The 15,785-nt window shown below is 46.9% G+C and overlaps 1 protein-coding gene across 1 annotated transcript in view; it reads left to right on the top strand.

Annotated features, from left to right (window-relative positions):
- Nucleotides 1-15,785, top strand: part of THUMPD3 (THUMP domain containing 3) — a 160,406-nt gene that overhangs the window by 120,174 nt on the left and 24,447 nt on the right. The window contains exons 6-8 of the mRNA XM_069643467.1: nucleotides 10,506-10,575; nucleotides 10,911-11,026; nucleotides 11,819-11,929. Of these exons, the coding sequence (XP_069499568.1) occupies nucleotides 10,506-10,575; nucleotides 10,911-11,026; nucleotides 11,819-11,929 (297 nt within the window). The remainder of the gene's footprint in view (nucleotides 1-10,505; nucleotides 10,576-10,910; nucleotides 11,027-11,818; nucleotides 11,930-15,785) is intronic.

Below are 15,785 nucleotides of genomic sequence, written 5' to 3'. Positions count from 1 at the left end.
TTGAAGTGTTCTTCCATACACAAACACATCCTCTTGGAAACACAATGCCCCCTCCATGTGATGAGACAATTGGTACATAATGCATTGAAAAACGTCGATGCCAATACAAGGCCAAAAGGCAGGTGCTTACATTGAAACAGCCCTTCATGGGTAATAAAGACTGTTGTATTCCTAGAGTATGGGTGCAAAACAATTTGGTGGTACACAGACTTAAACTAAAGTATTCATCACCGGTACGCCATTAATCGTGCCTAAAATCTCAGTTATATTAAGTAAGGGATGTCTATCTGGTATCACACATTGATCTACACATCTCAAATCTTTGCACAATCTGAGTTTCCCATTGGGTATATGAACAATGACTAATAGTGAGACCCACTTGGAGGACTTGACCCTTTCTTCTATCTCTCCTTGTCTCTCCATTTGATCAAGATCATACTTTGAAGCAGCTCTGATGGCTTAAGGCAACAGGCTCACTTTTTGCACAACTGCAACAGCATTGGGCTTCATGTGAATTTTGTGCAGTAAAATCTTTCATATTGCCCAAGTCCTCTCGGGAAAACTATGCGTTGCTGACCGTGTGCTCCTAACGGCTCAAAAGGGGAAGTGAACACAAAATTGAGTTGTCAGATTTGAGATTGGAGATGCATACTGTTTCATTCCAATTAAACATTAAACAACCAAAAGAGTGGCAGTAAATACAGCCTTTGGCAAAGAGAGACCAAATTGCATAAAAGCATTCCCACATTTGTAAATAAAAGGCAGTCCCACAAAAAAGAATACAGCAGTAACTACCTCCATATATAGTTATCCATCACAAAATAACCAACCATGTAGGGAATCCCACCCTTGTCACCACTGAAAAGATCCAGGAAACGGATTTCATGTAAATCTGTTCTTTATTGAGTATCTCGTGTACGCTCACAGGCTCCTCAGCATAGTGGCTCTCAAATGACCAAACAGTTTTTCTCAGTGCCTCTTTCTTCTAGCATTCCATACTCTACACTCCACAGTCCATGCCTTCCTCAGCATGGAATGTTGCATGTAGAGCATGAAATGCAACAAACGTCTTCTGTGATATCTCCCTTGGAATCGGCTTCTGGTTGTGCAGAGTGACAGATGGATGCGACATTGTGCTCTGGCGGCTGGAATTTCAATTGCTATGAATGTTCTGGATTTACTCGTAGCATAGGCAATAAGAGCGCATATGTATAGCAGATCTCCTTTGTAGTTTCTTTCCCCACCTTGGTCATGTGTTTGTACCATATGCTGTTGGCGATAAGGGCCGAATCAGTTGGATATGAATTTACTTGGTCAAACTTTACATCTGCACTGCGTCTTGTCTTTTTACTTCTTTGGCAGCATTGGTCATCTGCCCAGATATGGCTTCCGTAAAAGGATGGATGGGGGTTGTGTTAGTAAGGGTCAAAGCATTGGCATGCGAAAATAAAATCCTTCCTAATGCAAAGAGGGAAAAGAATTAGAGAAACAGAAGGCACAAAACATTGATACAGCAGTTTCGAATTACAGTTCCCATTTTTGTAGTACCGAATGTCCTCTGTGTTCTGAAAATCTGTAAGGATCACATGGAAAGCCTCAAAAATGCATAATTATAGTTTTAGTGTGTTCGGTTAAGCTCTTCATCTAATCTATTGGGAGAGTGCTGCATAAAACAACCACGCCACACCAAATGGACCCAAGTACTACTTAGTAACGTTATGACAGAGGGGACTCTGTGGGTCAGACGTGGGTAGGTTTGTGCCACGTAAAGTAAAAAAGCATAAAAAACAATCTAGGCAGGATCATCCGTTCAGTCTCAGATTCAATTACAAATCTAATAAAGTACTCCTCAAAGATTGCATGCAGGTACGGAATCATGTATTCAAACAGTCTTTTTACTTTCTCAATAGTGTGAGAAATTGTGTGCTAGTTGAATTCTGCGTTTTGTCCTTTCCTAACTCTAGTCAACGACCGAGTCACTCTTTGCTGTGATGCTTCTCCTTTTGTCTTGCTCTTCTCTTTGCATCAAATTATCTTTGTTCTGGCAGGAGAAGGTCTCACCTCGGCAGAGCTTGACGTCTCCAATGTGATTCCAGTATTTTTCCCCCACTCAGCTTAACAGCACGATCAGTGGCCTGCTCTACAAGATAGGGTCCCCTGGATAAAGTAGTTGTTGTTTCAAAAGTTCATCTATGTTTTTGAATGTGTTGTCTTCATTAATCTTTTTCGACCTTTCCTGCTGGATTGAAGCAAATAAAAGAGGTACTAGTGGGGGTCTTTCAGTGCTCAATAGGGAGGAGCAAGTGGGAGTCGAATGCATTGCCCTGTAACCACCTCATGAGGGGTTAAGTTGTGGTCAGACCCAAGCTGATTGCGAAATGCGAACAAAGCTGGGGGCAGGCAATGAAGCCATCACTTTTTCAACATGGCTTTAATTTTGGCTATTTATTCCTTCAGTAGGCCATTGAGGTGCTTGCATATCCCATTTGCTTGCAGGTGGTAAGCACAGAAAATATGTGCTTGATCCCCACTAGAGCTGTTATATGTTCAACGGTCTCCTTTATGAAATGAGGTTGATTGTCAGACAGCAGGACCTCGCACACCCTCCTCTTCCCCCATCGTGGGAATACATCTCTAACTAGGAATTTTGCCGCTCTGATGGCATATGGGTGTGAACAGGGACCAGCTAACATCCACCAGAAAAATGGGCATAAAACTACCATCATGTAGTGGTAGCCTTGGCATACTTGCCGGTCCGAGAAGCAAACTCCCTCAGAGAGGAGGTCAAGATCCTTTTGAGGACGCCCCCCTCGTGGGGGTCCAAGAGAATGCCAAGCTCTGCAACGCTAGTGCCGCTGGGTTTGCCGATGATGCAGGTCCCAAGACGTGCAAAAGGCGATCGCCATCTCCGGCAACCTCTATGGTGAGCCTAGCATTGAAAGGGTCCTCTTCAAAGAGGAAGACCCCAAACCCAGCAGAACTCAGTGTGTCAGCGTATAAGCCGACGAAGGACAAGTCCGGAGAGGACTCATCGAAGCTGGCAAAGACATCGGAGCATACCAGGACAACGGAATCGACGACTCCGTCGATTAAAGCAGCAATGAGCTCATTATCGAAGTCAACAATGACCGCTGCGATGGCGCTGAAGGAGAGTGGGTCAGCGAAGGAGGTGGCAGCCACTCTATGGGTGTCCTTACCCCATGAGGCAAGATACAGCTGCGGAAGCAACAACTAAGGTGGCGGCCACTCCGGGTTCCAGCGACACCCGGACCCAGCAGCCTCCTGAGAAGGAGATAGAAAGGCAGTCCCTTTGGTGGAGCTTACCTGGTACGATGGATCAGGGGGCTGTCCCAGGCAGATCTACTGTACCAATGGGGAAAATTATCTGCAGGACAATTGCTCTACGGATCACAAGGGGGCTCCTGCTCGCAAGATGAGACGCGTCAGCCCAGCCCAGGTGCTTCCATTTACACCTAGACATGGGGATATGTTGCTGGATATACAAACAACCCTGCACACACTGGTCACCGAAATCCAGCAGAAGGTGCCTCCAGGACCTATGCCTTCACGGGACACGCATAGAGCACCCGAGGCTAAGCTCGCACCCATGAAAGAAATAAACCAAGGGGGCACTGGACCTAGCCATCCTCTGACTCTGCCACCACCAGCTTGTCGCAAAAAGAGCCCACCCAGAGCGTAGGACCTGCATGCAGACAGGGGCACGGACACAGCCACAACAGCCACCTACGAAGATGACTTCATCATGGCCGACGTGTAGACCATGCACGCGGACGAGCCCCATATAGGGCCTCCTTACCCAAGGGCCTCAGAGCTGTTTCAGTTAACCCCGAGGATACCAAGAAAGAAGACTTCCTATACCAACGCACAAGTTGAGAAGAAAGACAATCATGTTGGTTCCCTTCCTGGACGACATCTGGGAGGAGGGCCTTGGCGCTTATGAAAAACAAGAGTACGGCCCTGACGAAGCGGGCAAGCTGGAGAAGCAGTACAGGGACCTGTATTCAGCCCCCAGGGACTTAAGGTCTCTGCCCTCGCCGATTCGCAGGTCTTACCAGCAGCCAGGAAGTGCTCAGCGGACCTGACATCGGCAGCCATGGTACCTCCAGACCAGGTGGGGAAGAAGCTGGATGCAAAGGGCAAGAGAAAAATTTACACGGCAACCTCTACCATCAAGGCAGCTAACGCCCTAGCCATCTTGCTCTGTAAAACCGGCAATTGGGTCCTATTCTGGACTTCCTGCTCGAAGACGAGAAGGTCGAGGCACTGGAGCTCGTTTAGTATGGGGAGGAGGCCTCTATCACACCATCACGGTGGCAGTTGACATTGTGGACACAGGTTTCTGCCATATGGGGAACGGGGTGTCCTGCTACATCAAGGTTGGTTGAAGGCAACTAACTTCCGCCCAGACTTTCAGACTATGGTACTGGATATGCTGTTCGACAGGGAGAACCTCTTAAAAAAAGCAGGCGACAAGTCTTTGCAAGAGATAAAGACCGGCACGCTCGTTGGGAACTTTACAGTAGAAGTGGCTGTTGTCCTTTCATTCTTTCAGAAGTAAATCAGCAAGATCCTCCAAAGGATATAATACATTGTACCAACAGCCTCCACGCTCCTCCTCTCAAGAAGCGTACAGGGGTCATTCTCAAGGCAGCGGAGGAGGACAGCGCGTCTGACCCCAAGCAGGCCTGAACTGGCCATGGATTCGGGCTCCCACTTAGGCACCCTGTGGGAGGCCGGCTGGCAAAGTTCGTCGGAATGTGGGAGATCACCACAGACAGGAGGGTGCTGGACGCTCTCTGACAGGGGCACACCTTGGAGTTCCAATGCAGGTTCCTCGTATTACGCTAGTTCACCAACAAGAACACAGACCACAGCTTCTGCAGGAGGTGCGGGCCATGTTACAGAAAGGGGCAATAGAACATGTCCCCCAACAGCTCAGGGCTACGGAGTATACTCCAAATACTTTCTGGTTCGAAAGAAAACATGGGGGTAGAGGCCGATACTAGATTTTCGTGGTCTCATTAAGTACTTGGGGATGGTCACGTTGCAACATGTGCTTGGCCTGCTGGAGCAAGGAGATTTTCTGACGTCATTGGATCTGGCAGATGCCTACTTCCATATCCCCATTCACAAGAAACACTGCAAGTTCCTATGGTTTGTAGTTCAAGGTCAGTATTACCAGTTCAGGGCTCTGCCTTTTGGTTTGAAATCGGCCCAAGGGTGTTTGCCAAAGGCCTGGCCTCGGTGACGGCACATATTAGTCTACAAGGCATCCATGTATACCCCTACCTGGACGACTGTAGGTGCGTTCCTGCTCTGGCGGGAGAACACACATCGAAGACCCTACAACTGCTGACGGAGTTGGGGTTCTCCATAAACTATCCAAAGTCTTGCTTGATGCCATCTCATGACATGCTGTTTCTAGGTGCCCGACTCAACACAGTGACGTGTTTGGTGTCGCCCTCAGTGGAGAAGGTGAGGGCCATACAGGGCAAGGTACGGCACTTGTCTGTGCAGACGGCAATGGTTCGGTGTATCAAGTCAGTGCTGGGCATGTTGTCCTCATGCATCAGCCTTGTTCCCCTGTGCAGACTTCACATGAGTCATCTCCAGGACTTCCTAGATGCGAGGTGGATGCAGGTGTCGGGGAATTTTGCTGACAAAATCTCGCTCATCCTGTGGTTCCGTTGGGAGATTCAGTGTTGCGGAATACGCCCACATTTCGTCCAAGGAGCTCTTTTTCAGGTTCCTCCTTACCAGGAGACGGTCACTACGGATGCCTCTCTAGAGGGATGGGGAGCCCACACCGTACAGTTGCACGACAGAGGCCTCTGGCAACCGGTGGAGAGGGACCTACACATCAACGTCCTGGAACTTTGGGCTGCATTCTGGGCCCTCCAGTCTTTTCTCCAGTCTTTGAAAGCCAAGGTGGTGAGGATCTTCAGACAACATCACCACCATGTTCTACATCCGGAAACCAGGGGTGGACCCGCTCACCGCTGCATTCCAAGGAGGCCCAGGACCTGTGGCCCTGGGCCATTTGTCAAGACATGTTCCTCATCCCATTACACTATTGCGGACTCGCTTAGCAGGGAACTGCGTTCTTGCTATGAGTGGGAACTTCGTCAGAACCAAGTGGATTTCTGTTCGGCAAATGGGGCCAGCTTCAGATCAACGTTTTCACGACAGCGGAAAAACCAAGTGTCAAAGGTTAGCTAGCAGGTTCCCTAAACGAGGAGCATGGGAGACGCGTTCTCATTCCCTTGAGACGGTTCCTGTACGCCTAACCTGCCGTTCCAACACTTGCGTGTGATCAACGCACTCGGACAGTGCCACTGCAGGATACTCGTCACCCCGGCGTGGCCGAGGAAAATCTGTTATCCCTACCTACTGCGTCTATCAGTAGCCCCGTCCATCTGGCTGCCGCTGTCCCTGGACATCTCACCAGAGAAGGAGGTGCGGGGGCGATTCTGCTACAGAACCCGGAGTCCCTGAACCTGAGGGCATGGCTCCTGCAGCCTTAGAGTTTGGAGGTTATGCTTTACCTGCAGAGTGTAAGGGAATCCTGGCCAGGGCCTCGCCAATGTTGAAGTGCTTCAGACATAAATGGAAATGATTCTCTGTGTAGTGCCGGACTCAGAGGATTACCCCTCTGCATGTCACGGCTCTGCAACTTCTACCATACTTTCTTGGCCAAAGCGGGACTTGCTCATGCCTCTCTCAAGGTGCATCTCGCCGCCATATCCAGGAACACGAGCAGACCTTCTCTGTGGTCTCACAGGCTCGTCATGGAATTCCTCAAGGGACTCTTCAGGACTTTCCTGCCGGCGAAGGCCCCTATCCAGCGTGGGCGCTCAATGTTGTGCTGGCTAAATTCCTCGAAGCATGGAAAAAAGACCTTGGCCGTGAGGGCAGCGGTGTGGGCTGCACTCCTGTGGACCACTCAAAAAGTGGTTAAATTCGAGTTTTTATAAATTCAATAGAGAGATGCTGTTCAAGCATTACACTTTTGAGATAAAAAATGTGACAAAGTGGAGGCAGGTAACTGACCTGCTGCTCGCGTGTGTGCAACTTTATTGAAAAGCTTCATTTAACGGAGACAATTGGGTCCGTGTTAATATAAGCCTGGTCACGAGTCTGTAAAATACAATCAGGAAGTATATTTGAGTATAATGACGAACGGCCAAGACCGTGTCAGGAGGGTATCTTACCTTAATGTGTATCGCGCAGCTCTGAACGGCGGAAGAACTCTGCAAACACTTGCGTGTAAAATGAAAATGGCTTAGTCATGAGAGGTTACCATGGGAACCAAAATGCTAACATGGTTGGGTGCGCACTGCATTGTGCGTGTTGAAAACGAGGCGGCCTTTTTAAGGTGGTGTTCATGACTAATGTTAGTAATGTGGTGAATGAAGAAGCGAAAGGTCGCTAAATCTGCTAATCTGAAAACGTGAATCTAAATGTGTTAGAAATGAAAATGAAAGACTGAAAACATAAAGCATCCTAAAGAAATACATAATTACTGAGAAAATGAAAAGTAAAAAAGAAAATAAAAAATTCAGAACATAATTCGAGAGCAAAAGGGGAAAAAATGGATTGGTAGGAGAATAAATTGGAATGGTTCATATTGGTGATGATTATGGGTATGGAAATGAATCCAAATAAATAAATCTAGAAACAACAATGTAATCCTAATGAACATATAATGCAGAAACTAAACACCAATTCTGTGAATCCTTCATAAAAAACAACTCAAATCGAATTCTTCATTCATCCCTTCCGGTGTCAGGGACCCTAACTTCTCAATCCATAACGCTTCTTTCTGTGCTCTGTTTTTTCATATTCGTACTCTGTCCTTTGGTGGGGACACTTCCAGCACTACAAATCTGAGTTGTGCTACTGTGTGTCCATTTAGAACAAAGTGTCTTGCCACTGTTGATGTTTGGTTATTTATTCGGATGCAGGATTTATGTTCATTGATACGTACTCGTATTTTCCGTGCGGTCTCGCCGACGTAATACTTGGCACATGGGCATTTGATTGCGTAAATGACGTTCTCTGACAAACAGGTGGCGTGATGTCCGAGTTGGATTTTCTCTCCTGTCCTTGGATGCAATATGATATAAATTCCTTGAAGCTCCCTTGGACCCTATGCATCAGGCCCCACTCAAGTTTCTCTCATGGAAAACGTCTTTCTTCGTGGCTATCAGGCGGGTCAGGAAGATTCAGGCCCTGTCTTACAAGCCCCCTTACTGGTCTTTCCAAGCTTCAAAGGTGGTTCTGCGTACACACCCAACCTTTATACCAAAAGGAGCCACCGGAATTTCACCTCAATTAACCTTTGGTGTTACCTGTCTTCTTCCCGAATCCATCGTTGTCAGAGGAAAGGTCTTGGCATTTGCTGGACCTTGCTCATGCCTTGAAGTTGTACGTGGCACATACAAAGAATTTTCGGAAGGCTTCCCAGTTGTTCGTCAACTTTTGGACCTGCAAAGCAAGGGAAGGCTTTGTCGTAGGCTTCCATCTCCAGGTGGCTCTCTGGCTGCATCATGCACTGTCATCGATTAGCTAGCAGGCCTCTGCCCGGCCGGCCAAGAGCCCACTCCACCAGAGCCATTGCAGCAACGACAGCGTTTCACTCTGGTGTTCCCCTGCTCGATATCTGCAGGGCTGCGACTTGGAGGTCCATGGACTCCTTCACAAGGTTCTACTGCGTCGACAGGGATTCCAGAGAGGAGTCACAAGTCGGCCAACCGGTGCTACGCAACCTGTTTGTTTGAGGTGAGTCTGTTCCAAAGGGGAGTGTTTATTGCTCCTGTTGAGCCATGCCACCTACAGTGGCTGTGTATGTGTACTGCTGTGTAATCGTTATTCATGAGCATGTGAATCCATGCCAGACCCCATATTGGAGAAGGTTTTCTCAGAAAGGAAACTGAGATGTCCCACGACCCCACTCTCCCTACTGTATTTGGCCTGCGAGGCCAGGCCACGTGTTCGGCAACGCCAAAGGATCTCCTCCGCTCGTCCCCTCCGTCGAAGATCTTGCTCGGCGGAGAAACAGCTTCACAACTGCGTCGAGTGAGGGATCTATGTGTTATATATTAATAAGAAAACGACCAAAGGTCGAGGAGATGAAATCTGCAATGTCTCTCGAGGAGCTCCGCGTAAAGGCGACCAGTAGCTGGGCGGAAAAAAACAATCCGAGGGACCTCGACGCGTGAGGGATTGTGGGTACAACGCACGTCACTATAGGGATAGTGTTTCAGACACGCCTTGTCGACGTCCCCTTTTCAACTACGAAAAACAAAATGCAATACTCCGCAGTGACCCCTGGATGTCGGACCTATGCACAGCATGTGAATCTAAGCAGATACAACCATCAGAAATGCTTTTACGGTAAGTAATGCATTGTCTTCTCCATTGTGGGTCTGGCAGAGATTCACATGCAAACCCTCCCACCTTCCCATCTGGGACTCTTCTTGGTTCATATTGAAGATGGCCACCAGGGGTAGAGCTTAGGGAGAGGACTGTCATTGGATGGTGGCAGTATGACTAAGAGGACAGTGATTGGTTTAGAGCAGAAATACAGTTTTAAAGTGAAAGTGAATTTTTTTTTTCTTTTTTTTTAACAAGAATTCCCTGCCTGGCGGCGGGGAATATTCATGAGCATGTGAATCCATGCTGGAAAACAGTAGTTACAGGTAAATAACTTTAAACCTTTTCAATCATTGGTAATGTATAAAATGAGCCTGTGCCCCACATGTTTGCTCTGTATACCCTGATCTCGTGGGGTTTCGCTTTATGCATTTTAATCATCCACGACAGTGGTTGGGATTTTATAAAAATTGGCAAAACGAAATGCAGTAGCCTGGGAAATTTTAACCACATGCTTCTTGCCAACGCCCGATGAGAAGCGTATCCCAAGGTAGTCAGACTTTTTCTAATGGGGCTCCATTCACTCCTGATGTTTTTTCCCCCATCACCATTATACATGATTTTTTTTTTAACATTCACTTTCAATTTCTTTCCTGACATAAACCCCATAACTGTAATTCCCTAGGCTTCCTGCCCACGAGGACAACGTCGTCCGTGTATGCTAGGAGAGGCACTATTCTTGTCCCCAACCTGGGGACATCAGGGTTAGACTTCTCCAGTTTTGTTTGCCACTTATTTATGTAGAAGTTAAGCAGAATCTGAGCCTGTACACCCCTGTCGTAATCCTCGTGTTGATTCGAACGGCCGCGTACAACAACCTCCCATATCTTTAGTATTTCTAGAGAGTCCCACCTCGCAGAACATTAGCATCGCGCCCCCTTCCTTCTATTTTACATTAGTTCCAGGAACAGTCTCTATGTTAGCCACCAGGTGGTGATATTGTGACATTTAGGCGGAGAAAGCTGAGCTAGCTACTGTATTCTCCTCTTTTCTGTGAACGTTTAATGTTCGGTACATTACGTTTGACTATGTTGTTTCCTTCCCTATAGGCTTTGTGAACCCAAACCAGCGGATATCATCATTGATCCAATGTGTGGAACTGGAGCCATACCAATCGAAGTGTGTGATCTCCAAAGTTTGCTTTTCGTTTTCATTCATTTAAAAAAAGACTGTAACATGCGAAATTAATTTACCTCTGTGCACAGGCTAGATGATTGAGTCGTGCAGCTTTATCTTGTTTTTGGCCTGTGTTTCCAAAGGTGGCCTTGGCCCTGCATGGGGGAAACTGCCTGTAATTTGTAGCTCAACATGCTCCAATTTCAGTGCGCCCGTTTTCTTCTATGACCTTACACGTGTATTTATGTTTGTGTAGTTGCTTATATCGGATGTGAGTGTCCTCTTTGTTCCGTCACTCTGTCCACACCGAGCACTGACCTGTGGCATGTATTTTGAAGGGGGTCTCCGAATGGTCCAGGTGCTTTTACATGGCAGCGGATAACAGCCCATCGGCAGTGAACAGAGCGGCCCACAACATAGAATCCCTGTTACGAAAGCACCAAAACAAAGATGGGTAAGGGGCACAATTACCACTCAGGCTATCTTGACAATGATTCAGGTGTTCCACTTGTTAATGTTGCTCTGTCATTTTTATTTAATAAATCAGGCAAATCTTAATAAGTATGTCTTTTTAAAGGGAGTAAAACTGAGGAACCATGATTTCACGTTCCCTTTGCGGAGAAAAAGCAACAAACCGCTGTTGAACAATCAATAAGCGAGCGTGCAGCGATAGTGGCGGCCCAATAAAGCTGATCTTGTATGTTGGCGGAGCCGGCCTTAGGGCAGGGCGGGCCCCGGGCGACGGCCCGGGGCGCTATAGTCCCCCAGGGCACCCAGGCCAGCTCGGGGAGCCTTTCAAGGGCTATCCTGAGCTGGCGTGGTGGGAGAAGTGTCATTTAAAATTGAAATGCGCTCGCAGGAGATGGCGCATTTAACAACAATAGCGTGCCGGCACCATATTGAGATAATTACCACCCCTCTGTGGTGCGGGAGTGGGGTGATAATCTTTAATCTTCTTGTTGTTAAATGCGCTGCCTCCTCAGAGGGCGTTTAATTTTAAAATGACACAAATTATGTCACCACAAAAAGAAACATTTGGTGCCCCCTGCCCCAGTGGTACGGCGGGAGGGGGGCTCACCAGGGGCGCAGCAGGAAGGCCTCTAAGGCCAGCCCTGTATATTGCCAATGATGAAAAGCAGGGTATCCTAAATGTCTTCATGTCCTTGGTCACGTGGCTTGTCCTGAACACACTCACACTGGCTAATAGAGCTGTGTCTGAATGCTCTGTTGTCTTCTCTCCTTTCAGGGACGCCTCGTGGGGATTGCCAATAGATGTTATGCAGTGGAATATTTTCAACCTTCCTTTAAGGACTGGCTCCGTGGATGTCATTGTGACCGACATGCCTTTCGGAAAGAGGTTTGGACCATTTCATTTGTTTTTTTTCTCTTTTAAAGAAAACGTGACTCTGAAAGTTAAGTGCATTGCATTATCTATGTGTTTTCCGCCTCCCCGTCCTTCAAAGGAAGAGGAGAGGCTCAACAGATTGGACTCGGAACATGCTTTGAATTTCGCTGTAGCCAGGACGGTAGCCTTTCGCAGGGAGAACTCACTGTTTATTGTATTTTCGCATTCAAGACTGGGTCGAGCAGTGACCAAGCTAACAGTAACACAGTGGATTGTCCTTTCTATAGGAGAATTGTTGGGGAGAATTCTCCGAAATTGCTCTGTACCTTAGAGACCCTGAGCACTTTTGCTGGACTCTAGGACTTTTAATTTTTAACCTGGAGATAGTAAGACCTTTTTCCCTACACTCTCATGTAATTTGTCTGTAATTTAACAGTTTCTTTTTGGTTTTGGAGTCTGAGAAACTCCATAGGCATCATCTTTATATTCTAACACACAGCACCTTCAGTGCAGTGGCACAGGGAAGTCTTTCAGATTTCCCAAAGGTTTAAATACATTCTCTTGGATAAACTACTGTTTCCAAGAGCAGTAAAGTGAAATTGACTTTACTTACAATTGTAACTTTCTAGACCCAGCACACACTGTCTTACAATAGGGTGCTGGAGGGGTTACTTAGTATCCCCTCTGGCTAGTTTCTCATGTAACAAGTTTGTTACCCTTTCTACAATTATTGGCTGGTGGCAGTGGTTTACCTTTTGCTACCATTGTGTGTTTCTACCGCGGGCTACGTTCGCAGCTACAGTAAGGCACCCTTGGGTGCCTATTTTGTCAGAATGGCCCGATCTTCTTTTTTTGTTATTTCTTGCTGGAAAGGTCCTTCTTGAGATTTACTCTGCGCGCCAAACCAGGTTTGGTCCCTTTGTTTGCTTTATCTTTGGCGGGATTCGTGAGTGTAGCCTGCCTCTGGCTCCAGCGTGTCTGGCAGGGGGAAGTGAGGGAGGTGCCCGAAACTCCCTGTGCTTAATCCCATTGGTTACAGGAATGCACCCAAAGGTGATTGGCCAGCTGGCTGTCCGGCAAGGACAGCCACCCTGCTGTGTAATTGAGAGCTAGGCTGGAATGAATCAGAGAAACCTGGATAAAAGGCAAGGCTTTTTGGCCTGGAAGGCAGAGTCAACAACTGGACGAAGGAATCTGAAGAAGAACTTGGAAGAGACACCTGCTGCAACTCCTGGACCATTGGTTTGCACGGTGAAGCCCTGCTGCTGTGCTGAACTCCGAATTTGTCTCGACTAGAGAAGCCCTGCAAGGATGACTTCTCTCGCCTTGAGTTAGTGCGACCAATCAACTCCAAAGTGAACTTGTTTGGACATCCTCTCGGAGCTGGCTGGACTCCGCTGCTGCTGCTGGACCCAAGTGCCAGGGAGAGGCACACCAAACACAGTGAATCACTTTTAAGTTGGACCCGAGCATGTGGACAATCCTCTGGACTCCCAGTAAGCAGGACGGACCAAGCCTGAGCCACCGCAACAGAGTGCTGGACCCCAGATGCAAGTAAAGTTCAGAGTGGTATCCGAGAGTCTGCGGTGGAGCTATTTCCTGAGACGCAAGGTGCTTAATCCGCAAAGTTCCGCTGAATAGAAGTTGGTCCTTTTCTGTCGCCGACTGTCCCGTTGTGTTACAGGAGTCCCAAAAGTCCTCCCTCTTGTCTCCACGACTGAGGCACAGGAACAAAAGGATCTGCAGAGCCGCACAGGAACAGAAGCCAGCTGGAACCATTTCTACTAACCAAAGGTACTGTACAGTCTAAGAGAACTTACCTTTTGTCGTTATAACCTTACATGTCTTGGTTGCTTCTGTAGAGTTGTTTGCATCTTCTACCTCTCACAAGCCTCACAGCTTGTGATACTACTTTGATTCTACTTTTTGTACAAAGACTTCTAAAACCTTGTGCAAGACTTTTACTTAACTGCAAGAAGTGCTTCAGCACATCTAGACTTTTGACCATTTGACATTGGCTGGCCTGGCTCCCTGAATAACTCTTCTCTCCTCTGTTTGTGTTTTACCTTCCCACCAGGAAAGGGTTAATTTACTTTGCATTGGGGATTCAAAAGTACTTACCTGCTTCAGAATATTTGTGTGATCGCTTGTTTTATTCTGAAACCTCTTTACTTAAACACTCATCTCAGTATTGCTTTGACTGTACCAGTGATATATTAATGTCCACAGTGTCCTAGCTATTTAAGTCACCTGAGGGTGTAGGAAGTGTCTGTGTGCCATACCCAATGGGTATTTGCTGAGTGAGAGAAACTAACAGAGTGTATTTTGGAGTGTATTTGTGTGTTACTGTTATATTGCCCCTTCTGAAGAAGGCTTATTCAAACTGACTGTTAAATAAATTAATAATTGTTTAATCAAGAAACCTTGAGTGTAAGTGTTTATTTGGATACTTGTAACTGTGAATCTTTGTAACCACCCTACTACTCACATTGACCCCTCTTGAGATAAGCCTGGCTGCTCAGCCACCCTACCAACCTGTGTAGTACAGACCTATACCAAAGGTTGGGTTCCTTTTACCAGGAGTCAAGGTTGTTGTAGTGCACTCAAAGGGTACTGCTCCAAATCTTGCCCAACAAGAATGCTATCATAAGTTAGAAAGGGAGGCTCTGTCGGGTCTGCAAAGGGCCCCAGGGTCAGTGTTAATATTCTGTACCTGGAAAAAGTGAATGTGGTTTTTGTTGATACATTTTTTTTACACCATCAAACTGTTCATCTCAGCAGTCGTCATGTCAAGGACAAAATGCACGGTTTTTTGGTTTAAAAGCAACACACAGAGCAATGTGGCTGGCACACGCCTGCCTTTCTTTTGTACTTTCTTTTATACTGCAATTGAAGGGACAATCCTCTCGCCTGAAGTCTGCAGAGCTGTGCTGAAGCTTTTCAACAGTGCAGCCCCCACCGTCTTCCCATCCATGTACCCGCCCCTGGCAACATTAGTGAGGGCTGCAAGTTGGAACCATTTGTATTGTTCTTTCACTTTCTTTAAAAAGCCAACGTGAGACTTGTGTGCGGGGGCGGGGGGACTCTTATTTAATTATATATTTACACTGCATTACAATGATGCACAATGCATGTGTCCACTACTAAATGCTGATGAATAGTCTGTCCTCTACTCGCACACAATATCACATGGGTCCAAGGGGTGTCTATTAGAAGTCACGAATACAAATTCACAAAGGCACATACAAAGAGAAGTGTTACTTGGAACCACACAAAGTGTGGAGTCTGTAGTCGTTGATGTGCTGTTTACACGCATGCACTCGTGTATTAGACATACATTTGTCATAGATTATTTTTAAATAATATATATATATATATATATATATAGCATTTATTGTTCGCAAAATCGAGTTTCAATAGCTGCAGTATTCTTCATGTAATTAGATGTGGGCAGTACCGGCCTTCTCAGCTGGGCAAACTAAAGATGTATTTATTTTCTACAAGCGTTTCGTTTAGCGAGTGTTTTCGTGGGATGAGTTTTTTTTTTTAAACCCCCACACATTGCCCCATTGAATTCTCTCTTGCAGTGTAAGCCGTTCTGGACGGGTCTCGGGCCAATATAGATGCATTTTTACTGCTAGCTATCCATAACATGAAGTGCAGAGAATGGGAGGTCCCATTTGTCTAAGGCCACTAGAGGGCGTACGTCTTCTACTGAAGGCATGTTTCTGTGCACTGAATGGCCGCGTGGGGGGTGGGGGGGGTTAGGTGACCGCTCATTCCCATAGCAGTCTTACGTGTGTTGTTTCAGGCAAGAATGGAGAGTTAACTGTAACATTGAAGCTGCACTCGAATAGTTTCCTTAGGA

This window comes from Ambystoma mexicanum, chromosome 2p (assembly GCF_040938575.1).
Source record: "Ambystoma mexicanum isolate Mex_15411 chromosome 2p, UKY_AmexF1_1, whole genome shotgun sequence".
Classification (NCBI taxonomy): domain Eukaryota; kingdom Metazoa; phylum Chordata; class Amphibia; order Caudata; family Ambystomatidae; genus Ambystoma; species Ambystoma mexicanum.
Note: the sequence above shows the minus strand (reverse complement) of the source record. Positions and strands in the feature narration are given on the sequence as shown.